This window comes from Dasypus novemcinctus, chromosome 8 (assembly GCF_030445035.2).
Source record: "Dasypus novemcinctus isolate mDasNov1 chromosome 8, mDasNov1.1.hap2, whole genome shotgun sequence".
Taxonomy (NCBI): Eukaryota; Metazoa; Chordata; class Mammalia; order Cingulata; family Dasypodidae; genus Dasypus; species Dasypus novemcinctus.
This window is the reverse complement of record NC_080680.1, coordinates 88,004,664-88,023,634: the sequence shown is the minus strand read 5'-3', so window position 1 is coordinate 88,023,634 and position 18,971 is coordinate 88,004,664. Positions and strand designations below refer to the sequence as shown.

The following is an 18,971-nucleotide window of genomic DNA, read 5'->3' as shown; positions in this document are numbered from 1 at the left end:
ATTTTCATCCGTGTACCTAGCAAGCAATTAAGAGGTGGAACATATACCAGTATCTGGAAGCCTCCCCATTTCCCCTGCCCAGTGGCATTTCTCCCCTTCTTCCTTGGTCACTTGGTTTTTGAGTCTCTGCTGGCCTTCTCCTTTCCCAGGAAGCCTTCCCTGAAGCCCCAGAGCCTCTTGGGCTCACCCTGGCAAGGCCACGTCATCCTGCACCTTGCTCATTGGTTGCCCTGTCCCTGTCTCCATTTTTTGGTGAGCTCCATGAGGCCAAAAACCATAGCCACCCTGTGTGCCCAGCCCAGGGCCTGACCCCGGACAGGTACTCCATAAACATTTGTTTGAAAATTATTCTCCCAGCAGCTGCCATTTACCAAGTAGCTATGTTTGATAGCTCATTTGATCCTCATGATAGTCCCCCCATGGCAGATGAGGAAACTGAGTCTGGAGAGGTAAAGGGGCTTGTCTCAGATCACTGAGCAAAGAAAAGAAAAGGTGGAGCTGGGATTTGAGCCCAGGTCTGTGCCCTTAGCCTCTCCTCTGTGGGCTAAGATGGGCACCAGAGCTTCACAAGCAAGCGCTGCTCCCTGTGGCTGCTCCCAGAGGGGCCTGGAGGCCTGGCTCTCCTCTCCCTGACCTCCACCCCAGTGCAGGTTTTGTTGTTGTTATGAAACAGAAGGAGCTCCCGAGCACCAGAGCCTGGGACTAGAGCAGTGACCAGTGTGCCCCTCCAGGTCTTTCCAGGCAGGTGCAGCTGGGACCGGGTGCTGGTCCTGGGGATGCACCTGGGCTCTGGGGTTAGGGAACAAGACCACGTCCTCACCCCGTGCCCACGTGCCCAGGCCAAGCCTCTCCCAGCGTGTGAAAATGGATGTGCCCCGGGGTGTCGTGAGATGACCTCAGGCATGCTCACCTGGGCCTCAGAAGTTCTCAGTAGGGTTGGCTCTACTCTTGTCTTCATCCGGTCATTTTACAGAGGAGGGAGCTGAGGCTCAGAGAACTTAGGGGGTGGCCCAAGGTCATCCCAGCAAATTCTCTTTGAAACTTAATGAGAAAGGTTTTATTTTTTTCTTGAATGATCATAAAAATAATACATGTTCATTGTAGGAAAAAACTTGACAATACAAAAAAGCAAAAAGGAAGAAGGGAAAATTGTCCCCAAACCTGCCCCCTTCACATTTTGATAAACATCCTTCCACCATCTCTTCTGCCCATGGTGCTGTATAATTGGCATCAACCTACCTGTGCTGGTCTGTGTCAGCCCCACCCTGCTTAGCTATGGGACCTTGGGCACAACCTTGATTTCCTGAAGCCTCAGTTTTTCTATCTGTAAAATGGAGATAATAATGGAACCTACCTCCTAGGACTGTAAGAAGTAAGTGAATTAATCCCTGCTTAGAACAGATCCTGGCACGTATTATTTTCTTTCCACGTCCATAAATGTAGATATGCATCTGCAGATTATGTCTTAAACCCTAGCTAAACCTCAGGTCCCAGAGAATGAGAATGCATAATATGTGCTTATATTCTTAGTACTTGCAGCAACAATTTTATGCACTATTTTTTTATTGCTTTAGTACCAAGCACTGGGCTGATTGTATTTGATGCATGAGGTCATCACATCCCCTAGATGAGTGAAGGGCTGTAGCTTCTCCCATTTCACCAGTAAGGAAAACTGGTGAGGCCCAAGGTCATCGAGATTTGACGCTGTGACTGCACTAAGCCTCACTTGCTGACCTGTCCCTCCAAAGTGAGATCATGTTTGTGCACATTTCCCAAAAGGCAGTAGGTGCTTTTCCCAAAAGGCAGTAGGTGCTTAGTAAACGAGCAACCCAGGACAACGCTGGGTGCTGTGGTATCAGCTCCCCCAGACATGCCCTGGGCCTCTGGAGAACCACTTATGGTGAGCAGGTGCCTCTTCCCTGCCTTGTTTGCTCTGGCCACTGCCTGGGGCTCAGCCAGGTGTTGGGGCCTCTCTTGGAAACAGAACAGCCTCTGCTTCTCCCTAGAGTCCCAAAGGCTTCCTGGAGAGCTATGAGGAAATGTTAAGCTATGCTCTGAGGCCTGAGACCTGGGCCACCACACGGCTGGAGCTGGAGGGCCGCGGGGTGAGTTGGCCCATGCTGGGCCCCTGTCGCCTGCAATCCGTTGCACCCCAAATCCTTTTCAGCAGGGAGGGCTTGCCTTTGGCTCCACAGCTGCTGCAAGCCTCTGTTTCCTGCCCTGCCCCCGGCCCAGGCCCAGGCTGTGGGGGAGACAGCACCAGCTGGGAGGTGGGTGGGAGCTTGCCCAGTCCCTGATTACCTGGCAGAACAGAGATGTGCCCCCTCACACATGTGCTTGTACCCAGGTCCCCACGTGCCCTGACCCCCTCTGCTCCTCACTCACTCCTGGACAGGTGGTTGCTCCCCCTGGCCTCAGTCTTCCCAGCTGGACAGAGGTCTTCAGCTCGGGCACCCAGTACTCCGTGCATCCTGCCCTCTTGCAGGTGGTGCGCCTGAGCTTCTTTGACATTGTGCTTGACTTCATCCTCATGGATGCCTTCGAGGACCTGGAGAATCCCCCGTCCTCGGTCCTCGCCGTCCTGAGGAACCGCTGGCTGTCTGACAGCTTCAAGGAGACGGTACGTTACCACCCCCACTTTCAAGCACACACACTTACACTCGCAGAACCTATGTGTGTGCCTGGCCCCCACGTCCCTCAATTCCTGGAGAGGCTCCCTACCTGGTCAGGCCATAGTCACCCCATGGGCCTGGCCCCTGCTTCCCTCTGGGATTTGGAGCTGCCACGGTCCCGCAGGCCAGGCCTCAGTACCCTGGAAAAGCTTCCTGGAGAGTCGTCGCTTGCCCTCCACACCAGTTTAGAACCAGCAAGGTGTGTGTTTTCTGTGTTTTGGTTTCACTTGGTTAGATCCATTCATTTGTGGCAGTTTTGGTTCTATCAATGCATCCTATTAAATCAAGTTAAAATATGGAAAAACAAAACAAATACGAACACCAGGAGAGAGCCTAGTGCAGGGCCACCTGGGCAGGCAGGTGGTGAGACTCAGGCAGCTGTGCCTGGGTGGCACAGGAAGGGGCTCTTACTGGGTGCCAGGCAGTTTCCAGGCAGTAACCCAGGGCCACTGAGCAAAGTGGGTGTGCTTTGTGGTGGCCCTTTTACAGAAGAGGAAACTGAGGCTCAGAGAAGTTCAGTGGCTGGAGTGGGGACCAGCAGTACTGTGGGTTAGAGTCAAGATTCGAGTTCGCTTGTCACTGACTCCAAGCTGGGGGGAGGGAAACAGCAGAGCTCAGAGAGCAGTGTCTGTGCCAAGACACCCAGCCCCATCTTTCTGCCTGGGGCAAGGTGGGTGGGAATAAGGGCAGGGTTCCAGCTGGGGAAGGGGCCGCGGCCAGGCCGGTGTCTCTGACACCCAGGTCGGGGGCCCATCTTTGATTTAGGCCTTGGCCACTGCTTGCTGGTCGGTCCTGAAAGCCAAGAGGAGGCTCCTGATGGTGAGTGACCCTGTCAGTCCCCCCGGGGGAGCACCGCCCTGGGGGCCCTGGGTGCCCAGGATGCCCTTTGCCTGGCACCCAGCTCAGCTGACTCCATTCGGCATGTGCTGGTCCCTGGCTTGGGGAGTGGTGAGGTGGGTGGAGGAATGGGGCTGGTGTCAGCAGGTCTCGCTGAGCCCCCAGGTGCTGCTGAACCTGTTCGCCTTCTCTCAGGGCCTGGTTACCCCATCTTGTCATTACCGCTCCCTTGACCCGGAGCTCCCCAGAGGCACCTGTAGATATGATTCATCATACCGCCAGGGCCCAGCATAGAGTAGGCCTTAAGGAAACCCTGAAGGACTAGAACCAGGGGAAAGGGCCTTCTAGAAGGGAAGAAGGGCAGTTGGCCTGGTAGAGGCATCTGGGTGTGGGGCAAGATGCCCCAAGGGCCAGCAGAACTGGTTGTCCTTTCTGCCCTGGGGCTGCTGCTCTCTGTACAAGCAGGTACAGTCTGGGCTGTCACTGTTCTGTCCTGCAGCCCAGCTCTGCTGCCCCACGATACTAGCTGCCGTTGTTGCCACATGCTCGGGGCACTTCCCGTGCTGAGCTCACTCTGGGTCGCACCTTATGCAGTTCTCACAGCAGCTCTCTGTAGAGGTGATAACTGAGGCTCTGAAAGGCACTTGTCCAGGGTCATCCCGCAAGGACACGGATGAGCCGAGTCTGCCTCTGAGGCCCAGCTCTTTATATGACCCCCAGGGCCAGCCACCCTCACCTTCCCTGGGCCTCAGCCTGACCCTTCCCACCTTGCCCACCCACCACAGGTGCCCGATGGCTTCATCTCTCATTTCTACTCCGTATCGGAGCACGTTAGCCCTGTCCTAGCCTTTGGCTTCCTTGGACCCAAGCCCCAGCTCTCTGAAGTCTGTGGTTTCTTCAAGGTAAACTGAGGGTTTGACAAGGTAAACTAAGGCTGTTTGTGTTGCTTCCTGCCTGGATCACTAGGGACAGGGAACCTGAGAGGAGTGAAGTGGAGTGGAGTGAAGGCCTGGCCTGCTCCCAGAAGAGGGGAGGTGCAGAGGGGCCTAGAGAGCAGCTCTGCTGCCCTTTCCACTGGGAGCTTGGCCCAGGTGGGTGCAGGGCAAACATCAGGAGAAGAGGGGCCCAAGGATAGGGGAGACCGGGTCGGGCTCTTGAGGATGGGGTCTGGGTTGCCTGGAGAACGCTGGGGTACGTCAGGGGCCTCAGCCCAGACCTAACACCAGCCCTGTGCCCCCAGCACCAGATTGTGCAGTATCTGAGGGACATGTTTGACCTGGACAACATGCGCTACACATCGGTGCCGGCACTGGCGGACGACATCCTGCAGCTGTCTCGGCGCCGCAGTGAGATCCTGCTCGGCTTCCTGGGGGCACCAGTGGCCAGCAGCATCGGCCTGAATGGGGCGCTGCCCCGGGAGAATGGGCCCCTGGAGGAGCTGCAGTAGAGGCGGGCCCGGGATGGGGGGGGGTGGCTGCCTGGGCCTCATTGTCATGGGTGATGGCAGGGAAAAGGCTGCTTTCCTCCTTGGGGTTGGCATCAAAGGGCCTGGTCTCCCAGGAGCTGCCCGCATGAGCGTCCGTGGCCAGCAGCAGCAGAGCCCAGGCCGTGGTGGCCAAGGGCACTTGCCCCTCTCCATCATCTGAGAACTCCTAAGGGCTGGGGACAAACGTCCTTGGACAGGGATGAGGCCTGGAATGGAGTTACACCTGCGGTGCCCCTTGTCACTGGGGGAAGCAGAGGCTGGGATCAGTGGATGGTAAGGCCTGAGGAAGAAGAAGGTGGCAAGAGAGGGGGAGAGAAAGGAGAAAGAGAAGTTGTTTTTTGTGGAGGAGTATAATTGGCAGTGCCGGGACACTCTGGGCGTGGGACTCCAAAATCTCCCCACCCCGTGGCTGCTGACAAGAGTCCTTGAGAGTGGGGCTGGGAGGATGGAGGTGAAAGATGGGGAAGGGCAGGGCTGTGGTGGAGGCCACAGGTGCCCTAAGCTAGAGTGAAGCTGGGGCTGGATGGTCTCAGAACCCGGGAACTGGCTGCCCTGCCCTGCCAGCCCCTCTCCCCTCTATCACCACCCCAGAGAGGGCGGGCGGGAGCCGCCAGGTGAGGGCGGGTGGCACCTCGCTGGGCGGCAGGCCTGGCTATCCCGAGGTGGGACAGGAACGGCAGGCTTTCTTTCTTCATGCTCACATGCAGACAGGGACTTGGCCCTTGGCAAACCCAAGCCCCAGCCCAGGACTATTTGTTCAAACATTCCCTCACCCTGCCAAAGGTTGGGTCATTTCTGCTCCCACCTCCAAAGATGGGAGAGGTGGGGCTGGGCACTCCTGCCCCACCCTCCTCCCTCTGTGAGCCCAGAACTCCCTGGGTGGTGCTAGGCTCTGAGCTGGGGGCTCAGTCCAGGGGTCACTCTCAGGCCCCTGCCATCTGTGTTGCCATTGGTGGTGGCCCCAGGAATGAGGCCTGGGACCACGGGATTGGGGGGTGTTTGTCAGAGAATGGACATGGCTGGAGCAGCTTTCCCGCCCTCACTAGGAAAAGAAACTGTGACAGCATTGCTCGCCCTGCCCTCAGTTTGACGCACACGTGCTCTCAAAGCCGAGTAGCCCGCGAAGAGCCCCCCTTCGGGTTGGCACTGTCCCGCCGGCCCTGCAGATGAAGTTCTGTCAGCACTTGTCCCAGCAGTGGTGTCCCCACGCCAGAGGTTTCTGTCAGCCTTGCAAGCTCATTTCTCTCACAGTATTTTCACTTGAGGTGGATGTTTTATTTATTGCCTTAACACTTTATTTTGAGGATCTGCCCCTTTCCAGCTTGAGAGACAAGCGAGAGAAATGGACTCCTAGTTTCCCATCCTCTGGAGTTTTAGGGCTGGGTTCTCTGACCTGGGCCCCTCCTGAATGCAGAAGGGGCCCAAGAGCAGGTGATCGTGCCCACAGGTGGGAGGGTGCGCCAGGGAGAGGCGTCATTAGTCGTGGCAGGTCACCTCTGGGACTGCTTCCCTCCCCCGCCATTGGAGGGCCGCAGTGCCCTCGCCATGGCCCCAGCTCCAAACCCACCTCCGAGGCCGATGTCCAGAAGGGAGGCGCCGGGGCAGGAAGGAACCAGGGCGGCCCTCCCTCCGCTCCCAACATTCCGTTTATTTGCACTTACCCCCACGCTGTGAATGTAATCTTGGGCCTAAACCCGGCCCACTCTGATTTGTTCCCAAATCACAAAGAAGTGGCATTTTCATTTTCTTTGTTTACACATCCACACACTGCCTCTGGCACTCAACTTGTAGCTTCCAACTTTTGTATGGTAGAGCGTGTGCACTGTGAGTCAAATAAAGTTTCCTTCCACTTTGCTGTGCTGCTGGGTATGCGTGTAGATGTTCATTTCATGGTCCAGAGCCTGGGCCCTACTCTTTGGGGTGTTCTTGCGGGTTTCAGGAGGACAAAGGTTGGGGGCTGTGATGCCACCCAAGGCTACCTGGCAGCCTGACAAGATCCTTCTGTCCTTCTGACAGGGAGAGCCCCCAGGGTGGGGTTGGGGACTGGCGATGATGGCCCGTGGCCAGTGCAGTGATTAAGGGTATAGGCGTGGCATGGGGGTGGGCTGTACGATGCTTAATTTCATGTGTCAACTTGGCTAAGTTATGGTGCATGGTCAAGCAGGTACTGGCCTGATTGTTCCCATGAGGTTATTTAGTGGATTAAAATCAGTCTGGGGAAACGGACTTTGGCCCAGTGGGTAGGGCGTCCGTCTACCACATGGGAGGTCCGCGGTTCAAACCCCGGGCCTCCTTGACCTGTGTGGAGCTGGCCATGCGCAGCGCTGATGCGCGCAAGGAGTGCCGTGCCACGCAAGGGTGTCCCCCGCGTAGGGGAGCCCCACGCGCAAGGAGTGCGCCCATAAGGAGAGCCGCCCAGCGTGAAAAGAAAGAGCAGCCTGCCCAGGAATGGCGCCGCCCACACTTCCCGTGCCGCTGACGACAACAGAAGCGGACAAAGAAACAAGACGCAGCAAATAGACACCAAGAACAGACAACCAGGGGAGGGGGGGAAATTAAATAAATAAATCTTTAAAAAAAAAAAAAATCAGTCTGGTGACTGCGTCAACGGGTAATGACTTCTACAGTCAACAAAGGAGATTGCCCCAGCATTGAGAGAAGTCTCGTCCAATCTGCTAAAGGCCTTAGAGGGAGAACCAATGATTTTAGCAGTCAGAAGGAAGAATTTCTGCCTCTACTTCAGCCAGCCAACTTCTGGGACATTCCTGGAACCCTTCATCAGAGTTCACAACTTAGGCCTACCCTTTGGAAATCAGACTTGCCAATCCCCATGATTGCATGAGCCAATTACTACAGTAAATATATATCATACTTACATATACCTACATATACACATACACTTTGGTTCTCTTTGCCTGGAGAGCCCTAAAACAGCCAGTCTGGGTGTGACCATCTTGAGGCAGTCACTTCCCCACGCCTCAGTTTCCACATCTGTAAGGGGCAGGTGCTGGAGCAGGCCAGGGGCTAGAGACTCAGGCTCACTGGCTCAGCGCCTGTAAATGCCTGAACTGGATGGGACCCAGGGTGAGGGGTAGGTGTGGGAATGGGACAGATCCAAGCCTGCAAGACCGTCAGATTTTTTCCATCAGTAGTTGGAAATTGCAAGTTTGTTTGCAAGATACCTTTATAAAAACCTTTTATTATGAAAATTTGCAGCAGCAGTGTCTTCACGTACATACACAAAAGTTGAAAAAACAAGGAACACCCATAAAAGTGCCACCTAGATTCAGTAATTAATATTTGGCCGTATTTATTTCATTTATGTATATCTTTTCTAAAGCATTTTCATAGTAAGTTTCAGGCATGTACTTCACCCCTAAATGCTATAACATGCATATCTTACAAATAAGGTAGTTCTCCAATATAAGCATACCTTAAAAAATTATCAATAATACTAATATTTTTACTGGGATTCTGAGAAGAGCTTTTCCCTGTCAATTGGGGGTGGAGTCATTCCCCATAAAAAGGAGAAAAAGTGCTTTAATCTTTCCCTTTACCAATTTTTAGAGATATTTTAAAGAGATTTCTCTTCCCACCAGCAAAGTTGTCTTTATCTTTTTTAAAGATTTATTTATTTCTCCCCACCCTCTCATTGTTTTGCATGTGCTGTGTTTGTTTGTTGGTCTTTTTTTTTTTTTAAGGAAGCACGGGAACCAAACCTGGGAGGCGCCTAATCGCCTGAGCCACTCCACTCCCAGCGTTGTTGCGTCTCATTGTGTTTCCTCGCTGTGTCTCTTGGTTGTGTCATCTTGCTGTGTCAGCTCGCTGTGCGAGCCTGTCTTCTTTAGGAGGCACCAGGAACCAAACCCAGACCTCCCACATGGTAGGTGGGAGCTCAGTCACCTGACCCATAGGTCTGCTTTCCTCACAGTTGTCTTTAAAACTACAGAGACACTATGTTAATGTAAAAACAGTGTACAGATACCCAATACTTTCTAGAAAATGACTATGTAGACCCTTGCGAAGAAAAAAAGCACCCCCATTAGGATTTCAGTTAGGTTCCTTGGAAAAAAACTCCTATCTGGACTGATTTCCTAAAACATACTGTTCCACCACTGCATCTCTTGCTTCAGAGTATAGATTATTGCCATTCATGTGTTCCTGCAATGTTCCATATCTGATAACACACACAGCAGCAATTTATCACTAATGTTCCATTGATTCATCAGCCTTTTCTACAGGTCCATCAGAAGGTTCAGCACTGTGCCTTTCTCTGTGGTCTTTTCTCAAGAACTTCCGGGAATGGAGACACACCGCCATCACCATCATAGAGCATAAACTCCAAATTTTATCAACAATTACAATGCAAACATTCATTGCATCAAGGTCTTGCTCTGCAGGAAGTGTCTCCCTTAAAGCACGCAGACCACGTTTAACCCAGTTTGTTCAAACTGCACTCTGAACTCAGACCCATGTCACTCCAAAAGACTGAGCTGATTGAGAATGGGCTCCAATGGACATAGCTCTGCAGTCAAAATAGTTAGCAGATGGACAGGCTTGGAGAATGTGAGTGCCTGTATTATCATAACCAGCAACGAGCAGCCCCACCCCATGTGGTCTCCAGTTGTGCTGGGATCTGGGTCTTGCTTCCAATTAGAGATATAACACGAGACACAGCAAGAGGTCTGTCAAATACAAATCTAATCCAAACACTCCTGCCGCATGAGATTATGTTAACAGTCTGGCATCAGCAGTAAGCCCACAACTGAGATACCAAGATGGTTATCAGCAAGATTTTTTTTTTCTTTTTTTTTCAATGGTCTGCAAGCTCTGGCTGTGCCTTCTTCAATGCAACCAACACTGCATGGGTTTTCAATTTCAGATCTAATGTGTCTGAAACTTATTTAACAGTTTCCATTGCATATTTAGTTTGATGAATCCCACCGAGAGCTCCAAGCATCGACATCATTGTCATACTGGCATGGGCCTGGCCGTGGCCTCCTGCAAAGCTGCAGATCGAAGTGCTATTGAGAGGGAAACAGACTTGGCCCCGTGGTTAGGGCGTCCGTCTACCACATGGGAGGCCCGCGGTTCAAACCCCAGGCCTCCTGACCCGTGTGGAGCTGGCCCATGTACAGTGCTGATGTGCGCAAGGAGCGCCCTGCCACGCAGGGGTGACCCCCGCGTAGGGGAGCCCCACGTGCAAGGAGTGCGCCCCGTAAGGAGAGCCGCCCAGCGTGAAAGAAAGAGCAGCCTGCCCAGGAATGGCGCCGCCCACACTTTCCGTGCCGCTGACGACAACAACAAAGAAACGAGACGCAGCAAATAGACACAGAGAACAGACAACCGGGGGGGGGGGGGGGGGGGGGATTAAATAAATAAATAAAATCTTTAAAAAAAAGAAGTGCTATTGAGAGATGTTTTCAGACATTTTATAAATGAGATAGTCACCTCTAAGGCTGGCAAATAGGGTTTTTCTTTGAAACAATTTTATTAAGGTATAATTTATATTACATAAAGCGCACTCCTTTTAAGTGTACAATTCAATGATATTTAGTAAATTTGCAGAGTTGCATAATGATCTCCACAATTCAATTTTAGAACATCTCAATGACCCCAAAAAGACCCTTTATGTCAATCCCTGCACCAACCTCCAGCCTCAGACAGCCTCTCATCTACTTTCTGCAAATGGAATCATACAATATGCACTTGGCTTCTTTCACTTAGAATAAGGTTTTGAAGGTTCATCCATGTTGTAGCATGGATCAGTATTTTGTTTTATTACTAAATAGTATTCTGCAATGAGTTTTTCCCCTTATTTCTTGAATATCACTGTGGACTCATGGTTTTTATTTATTCGGTATTTTGTAGTCAGTTACAATTATTCTTTTGATGCTCAAATTGTCACAAATTTGGCCAGTGGGAGACCCTTCAAGCTGGTTCTGCTGTCCTTTAGATACCCCCACTCTCATCCCAGTCTTTGAACACTTCCTTTCTGGCACAACAGGATGTTCCAGGCAGTTCAGAATCCCAGAGACCAGAGCTGGGAAGGGCCTAAGGGGACCTCTGGCCCATTTCTGTGGTAGGCTATTCTACAATCATGGCTGCCAATGAATCATGCCTCTCAGAATCTATATCCTTGTATAGTCCTCTCCCATATCCACTCTGGGCTTGGCATTGACTTGCTTTGGCCAATGGGACAAGAGCAGATGTGATACAAGCAGAAGCTGGATAAGCACTGGGTGCACTGGACCTTGCCCTCTTGGAAAGCAGCTGTGGCCATATAAGAAATCGGGTCAACAGTCGACTGCCTACCCTGAGGAAGGCCCTTTGGACCACATAAGCCCAATTGGGTCATCAGATGGCTGCAGTTGCATGAAGGACCCCAGCCAAGCCCAGCAGTAATGACCACTCCTGTAGTCGTAAGGAGGGTTATGGTGGGTAAGATCAGGTAGCCCTGAGTCTTGGCCCACAATGTGGTTCCCACCAAGCACTCTGTAAACAGTGGTTTGAATGACAATATAAATGGTTTCTAGGACGTGCATAGAAATGTGACAGGACAGTTGAAGAATTATCATTCACTTGTTCACCAAACATTTACTGTGTACCTACTGCATGCCGAATCCTACTCTAGGCATGGCACAGGCAGTGGTGGAGTGTGCTAGAGCTGGCTCACACTACATCAGCTTGTGGGAGCTGACTCTATGCAAGTCTTCACAACTACCTGTTGAGTAATGTTATCTGGTAGCTTGAAATCAGCCACAGCGAAAAGAAAGTATTTACACCACAGAAATGAGCAAATGCTACAAACAAGGGCTCCCCCAAACCATCCGATTTACCAGCATACCACTGGTAAAGAATGAATAAAACGCAATCTTTGCCCTCAATGAGCCTGCAGCCCAGGTGAAGAGCCTGACAATTTCTGTCTCAGGGACTCAGTCCCATGTTGTGTGGAACCCCATGACCTGCCCTCTAGAAGCTTCTATTCTAGGAGACAATGGCTCCTCTAAGTTTAAAAAATTTTTTTTTTATTTTTTAGAAGGTACTGGGGATTGAATCTGGGACTGCATATATGTGAATCATGGCTTCAACCACTGAGCTACACCCGTTCCTTTGAAATTTACTTTTATTTTTTAATTAGAGAAGTTGTGGGTTTACAGAACAATTATGCATAAAATACAGGATTCCTATATACCACCACAGCACCAACACCTTGCATTGGTATGGAACATTTGTTACAATTGATGACAGCATATAATTATACTATTAACTATAGTCCATGTTTTAACTTAGGGCTCACTGTTTATGTAATGTATTGCCATGGATTAAAAAAATTTTTTTTCTGTTACCATACACAAAATCTAACATTCCCCCTTTTAATCACCTTCAATATATAATTACATTCACAATGTTGTGCTACCATCACCACCGTCCATTGTGTTTGATTCTTTTTTCCTTTTTTAAAAAGATTTATTTTATTTATTCTCTGTCCAGTTATTTGCAATTACTTTCTGTTCTCTGTGTCTGTTCATTGTGTGCTTGTCTTCTTTTTTAGGAGGCACCTGGAACTGAACCCGGGACCTTCCATGTGGGAGGGAGGCACCCAATGTCTTGAGCCACCTCAGCTCCCTGCTTGTTGTTCTTATTGTGTTTCCTTGTTGTGTATCTTTGTTGCATCATCTCGTTGTGTCATCTCATTGTGTCAGCTCCCTGACTTGCTAGCCTTCTTTAGGAGGCACCAGGAACCAAACTGTGACCTCCTATGTGGTAGGAGGGTACCCAACTGCTTGAGCCACATCCATTTCGCTTGATTCCTTATTAAAACTTTTATCTCTTTACTAAGATTCTCATATTGCTCATTCACTGTTTTCCTAATATCCTTTAGTTCTTTCTCTGTATTCTCCTTCGTCTCTTAGAGCATTTTTAAGGTCATTTTTTCAAACGTCTTTGTTTGGTATGTCCACATTCTGGTCTTCTTCATTGGTATTTTTTGGATTTGTACTCTCTTCCTTTGAATGGGCCATCATTTCCTGTTCCTTTGTTTACTTGTAATCTTTTGTTACACACTGTATATATATTTTAATATTTTACAATGTTGACTCTGGGATTTATTCCCTAAGATATCTGTTTCTTGATTTTATGACCAGCTGGTGATAGGACAGAGATTTTCTTGAGTTTCAGCCCTCCGACTGGGAAGGTCTGCACAGAGTGAATGCAGCGTGCAGGGTCCGCACTGTCTTTTCTGAGCCCTGAACTTGTGCTTGTTAGTTATTTTGGAGTTGCCCATTTTACAGGAGTTTGAATACCCCCTCTATTTCCTAGGAGCTAGACCTCCCACTCCCAGGTTATTTGAGCCTTTGCCCCAGTTGTTAGCCTCTATAGCTTCCTTCCTTGTCTCAAGCTGCCTTTGCCTGGAGGACAAATGCTGGAAGGAGGGTACACCAGAAGGGAGTTTTCCAAGACAGTCTTTCCCAACCAAGACAGGGCAGGGCAGGGACTTGCCAAGGGGGCGCAGATCTGCTCCCGAGTGCCCTGGGGAAGGGATCAGGAAGGACACCAGGAGTCCCTTCCACAGTAACTCAGAGTTGAGCTTTCTTTTTTTTTTTTTAGATTTAGATTTATTTATTTATTTATTTCTCTCCCCTTCCTCCCCACCCACCCACCCCAGGTGTCTGTCCTCTGTGTCTATTTGCTGTGTCTTCTTCTTTGTCCGCTCCTGTTGTTGTCAGCGGCACGGGAATCTGTGTTTCTTTTTGTTGCGTCATCTTGTTGCATCAGCTCTCCATGTGTGTGGTGCCATTCCTGGGCAGGCTGCACTTTCTTTCGCGCTGGGCGGCTCTCCTTTCGGGGTACATTCCTTGCACGTGGTGCTCCCCTATGCGGGGGACACCCCTGCGTGGCAGGGCACTCCTTGCGCGCATCAGCACTGTGCATGGGCCAGCTGCACACTGGTCAAGGAGGCCCAGGGTGTGAACCGTGGACCTCCCATGTGGTAGACGGATGCCCTAACCACTGGGACAAGTCTACCGCCAGAGTTGAGCTTTCTTGACCTGCTCAACAAATGCAGCCCTTGAACTTGTTCCCCACAGCCCTAAGGAAGTATACCATCTATAATTCTCTGCTGCTGCCAACTTTGCCCTGGACAGTTTGGAACAATGGCCGCCCTCAGAGATCCAAAGTTGCTAATCAAAAGTTGTGATCAGGGAAGCAGATGCAGTTCAACTGATAGAGTGTCCACCTACCATAAAAAAGGTTCAAGGTACAAACCCAGGGCCTTCTGGCCTGTGTGATGAGCTGGCCCACATGCAGGCTGCTGCCATGCAAGAAGTGCCATGCCACGTAGGGGTGTCCCCTGTGTAGGGGAGCCCCACATGCAAGGAGTGCGCCCTGCAAGGAGAGCCACCCCGCACAAAAAGCGCAGCCCGCCCAGGAGTGGTGCTGCACACAGGGAGAGCTAACACAGCAAGATGACGCAACAAAAAAAAAAGAGACACAGATTCCCGTGCTGCCTGATGAGAATGCAAGCGGACACAGAAGAACACACAGCAAATGGACACGGTGGGGCAGGGGAGGGGAGAGACATAAATAAAAATAAATCTTAAAAACGAAAAGCTGTGATCAGACAACCAGCAAGATGGTGGCGGAGTAAGGAGCTCCTGGAGTCAATTCCTGCTACAGGGCAGTTACTAATCACCCAGAGCTCTCTGAAGCACCCGTCTGGGGGCTCCAGGAGACCAAAAGAGCATCCTGCAACATCCTTGAAGGAATGGAAGGAGGAGACTGCCCATCTGCAGGGAAGATTCTTAAGTAGAGCGTTTGACACCACAGAGGCTGATGCCCATCCTCCACTTGAGGCACAAGCCACCTCAGGAGCTATTCTGTGGCACGTCCCAAAAATGGGAGAGGAAGAGACAGTTGGGCACCAACTTCAGCTACTCATGAGTAAATTCGGCTGGCTAAAGTATAATCTGTCCAAGTCAGAAAGAGGCCAGTAGCCACCATCTTAACTCCACACCTGGAACGAAGGGAAACAGGGCTGACTGAAAATCACAGTGCTGGTAGGGACCAGCTTCTTTTCATCCAGGTCAGATTGCAGGTCTAGCATAAGCCCCATCTCCACTTCCAGCAAGGAGGAAGCTGAGAGGACCTGCGCCAGCCTCCCCAGGAAATTACAGGCCACGCGGAGGTCAGTGATCATCCTACTTTGGCAGCGCAAGCCACCCCAGGAGCTATTCTGTGGCTGTAATTGGAAGCTCCATTTCCCAAAAACAGGGGAGAAGAGATGGTTGGCCACTAATTTCAGCAACTGATTAGTAAATTCAGCTGACTAAAGTATAACCCTAAAAGCAGCAAAAGTTTCAACCTGTTCATGTTGGAAAGAGCTCAGTAGCCACCATTTTTACTCCACCCCCAGCATGAGGGGAAGCCGGGCTGACAGAAAATCACAGTGATGGCAGAGACTGGTTTCTTTCACCCAGCTTGGCCTGCAGCCCTAGCCTAGGCTTCAGCCCCACTTCTGGCAGGAAGGAGGCTGTTGGGCCCTGCACCAGCCTATCCAGGTAACTGCAGGTACATTTGGCTGACACAGACTGAATAATCAGAAGTCTACTGGGGCAACTGTGGTCATCTTGGACCTGCACTGCATAGATTGCTGCCAACACCTGCAGCTCCATCCCCACCCCAGGCAGGGAGAAAGGGGTGTGAAGCTTCATCAGTCTCTCTGGGCAACTACAGCATAGGCCTGTACAACTTCAATTATTCCACACAGCTGTGGCTCTGTCCCTACCCCTGGCAAAGGAGAAAGTTGGGAGAAGCTTCACTGCTCCCTGGGGCAATGAGGGCAGCTTGAGCCTCCACACTTATAGCACGAATTACATCCTTGGCTCCTACTGCACAACCAGCAAGAAAGAAATGGCAAGAAAACCCTAAACTAAAGAGGAAAAACTGCAACCTGAATAAATACTCTAGTAATCCAGATGCCAAGACACCAACCAAAAATTACAATCCACACCAAGAAACAGGAAGCTGTGGCCCAGTAAAAGGAACAAGATATGCCTCCAGATGACATACAGGAGTTGAGACAACTAATCATAGATGTTCAAATAAATCTCCTTAATAAATTCAATGCGATGGTTAAAGAGATTAAGGATGTACATATATATATTTAAAGATTTTATTTTTATTTCTCTTGGCACCCTCCCCCCACCATTGTTTTGTGCTCTTCTGTGTCCAGTTGTATTCTTGGCGGCACCAGGAATCTCTGTCTTTTTTTTTTTTTTTTTTGGTTGTGTCATCTTGCTGTGTCAGCTCTGTGTGTGTGTGGCACCACTCCTGGGCAGGCTGCGCTTTTCTCGTGCCGGGCGGCTCTCCTTATGGGGTGCATTCCTTGCACGTGGAGCTCCCCTATGTGGAGGACACCCCTGCGTGGCACAGCACTCCTTGCGCACATCAGCACTGTATGTGGGCCAGCACACCACACAGGTCAGGAGGCCCTGGGTATCCAACCCTGGCCCTCCCATATGTTAGACAGACACTCTATCAGTTGAGCCATATCCACTTCCCAAGATTATTAAGAAGACACTGGACAAGCACAAAGAAGAATTTGAAAGCATGTATAGAAAAATAGCAGATCTTATGGGAATGAAAGGTGCAATAAATGAAATTTAAAAAACACTGGAATCATATAACAGCAGATTTGAGGAGGCAGAAGAAAGGATTGGTGAGCTTGAAAAAATGGCCTCTGAAAGTGAACATACAAAAGAACAGATGAAGAAAAGAATGAAAAAAATTGAACAAGGTCTCAGGAAACCAAATGACAGCCAGAGATGCACACATATGTGTCATGGGTGTCGTAGAAGGAGAAGAGAAGGGAAAAGGGGCAGAAGGAATATTTGAAGAAATAATGGTAGAAAATTTCCCAATCCTATTGAAGGACATAGATATCCATGTCCAAGAAGCACAATGTACTCCCATCCGAAAAAATCTGAATAGACCAACCCCAAGACACATATTCATCAGAATACCAAATGCCAAAGACAAAGAGAGAATTCTGAGAACAGCAAGAGAAAAGCAATGCATAACATATAAAGATACCCAATAAGATTAAGTGCTGATTTCTCACCAGAAACCATGGAGGCAAAAAGACAGTGGCCTGATATAGTTAAGATACTATGAGGAAAAAACTTCCAGTCAAGAATTGTATATCCAACAAGACTGTCTTTCAAAAATGAGGGCAAGATTAGAATATTCACAGATAAACAGAAACTGAGAGAATTTCTAAGCAAGAGACCAGATTTTTAGGAAATACTAAAGGGTATGCTAGAGCCTGAAAAGAAAAGACAGGAGAGAGAGGCTTGGAAGAGAATCTAGAAATGAAAATTATATCAATAAAAGTAACTAAACATTTCAAAAGAGTGGGGAAAATAAAATATGACAGATAAAACTCAAGTAGTCGGGAATAAACTTAACCAATGACGTAAGGCACTTGTATTCAGAAAACTGCAACTTAATGTTAAAGGAAATTTAAAAAGTCCTAAATAACTGGTAGAACATTCCATGCTCATGGATTGGAAGACTAAATATCATTAAGATGTCAATTCTACTCAAATTGATATACAGATTCAACGCAATAGCAGAAATATCTTAAAAAGGAAAAGTGAAGTTGGAGGACTCTCATCACCATACTTTAATCATATTACCTAGCTACAGTGGTAAAAACAGCATGGTACTGGCATAAAGACAGACACACAGACCATTGGAACCAAATTGACGGTTCAGAAATGGACCCTTACATGTATGATCAAGTGATTTTTGACTAGCCTGTAAATCCACCCAGCTTGGGCAGAACAGTCCATTCAACAAATGGTGCTGAGAGAACTGAATATCTATAGCCAAAAGAAGGAAAGAGGATCCCTATCTCACACCTTATCAAAAAATTAACTCAAAATGGATCAAAAACCTAAATATAAAAAAAAAGAACCATAAAGTTTCTACAAGAAAGTATAGGAAAATATCTTCAGGACCTGGTGGTAGGTGGTAGATTCTTAAAGGAGATAAGAGGAAAACTGAGATGGACTACTGATGTTTAATGTACGCAGAAGTTTTAATTAGCTTTACTGTGAAAGTGTGGAAATGTATAGAGTGGATAGTAACACACAGTGAATAACAGCTAGTTTATAAATGGGGATGTGGCTGAAAATGGTAGTCTAGGGATGTAAATGTCAATTGACAGAATGCTAGAGAATAATCTAGGAACTGAATAGCACAGTAAACCCAGAGGTGGATGAGAATTGTGGTTGATAATACAGATGCAAGAGTGTCCTTTGTGAGCTAGAGCAAACGCACATCACTATTGCAGGGGTGGTGGGAATGTGGAGAAGCATGGGAAAAATAAACTGGAGTGACCTATGGGCTGTGGTTAGCAGTAACGTAATATTCTTGCATCAGTGCACAAGATGTACTGTGTTGATAATGAAGGAGTAGGAGAATGTGTTCCAAATGTACACTATGGACATGATAACAATCAGATGATATTATTTTATAATCTGTAGCCAATGTTCCACCACAGTGTGGTGTGTTGATGGAGGGGTGTTGTTTGGGAATTCTGCACATGAGCATGATTATTTTGTAAATTTACAACTATCATAAAGTATATTTAAAAAATAATAATAGGGTGGGTTGGGGGAAAAATACACCAAATGTAAGATGAGGACTATAATTAGTAGTAAGATTTTCACAATATTCTTTCATAATTTGTAACAAACGTCTCAACACAATGTAAGGTGTTGGTGGAGGGTTGATGTATGGGGCTCCGTATGATGTTACGTATGTTTGCTTTGTAAGTTCACAACTTTTACTATGCACTTATTGTGTATGTTCATATACAAATGATACAAAGATAATAATAGTAATAGGATGGGTTGGGGGAAAAATACTTTGGGTAGTAGTAATATTTTATGATGCTCTTCTCTCATTAG

At 48.9% G+C, this 18,971-nt stretch overlaps 1 protein-coding gene and 1 pseudogene across 1 annotated transcript in view; one reads left to right on the top strand and one right to left on the bottom strand.

Annotated features, from left to right (window-relative positions):
- The window catches only part of MIGA2 (mitoguardin 2), a 34,631-nt gene extending 27,786 nt beyond the window's left edge, over window positions 1-6,845 (top strand). The window contains exons 12-16 of the mRNA XM_058302269.2: window positions 2,007-2,105; window positions 2,486-2,620; window positions 3,438-3,491; window positions 4,295-4,411; window positions 4,750-6,845. Of these exons, the coding sequence (XP_058158252.1) occupies window positions 2,007-2,105; window positions 2,486-2,620; window positions 3,438-3,491; window positions 4,295-4,411; window positions 4,750-4,956 (612 nt within the window). The 3' untranslated portion in view covers window positions 4,957-6,845. The remainder of the gene's footprint in view (window positions 1-2,006; window positions 2,106-2,485; window positions 2,621-3,437; window positions 3,492-4,294; window positions 4,412-4,749) is intronic.
- Window positions 6,846-9,124: 2,279 nt separating this feature from the next.
- On the bottom strand, window positions 9,125-15,109 carry LOC101413222 (proteasome subunit alpha type-1-like; annotated as a pseudogene).
- Between the last annotated feature and the right edge of the window lie 3,862 nt (window positions 15,110-18,971).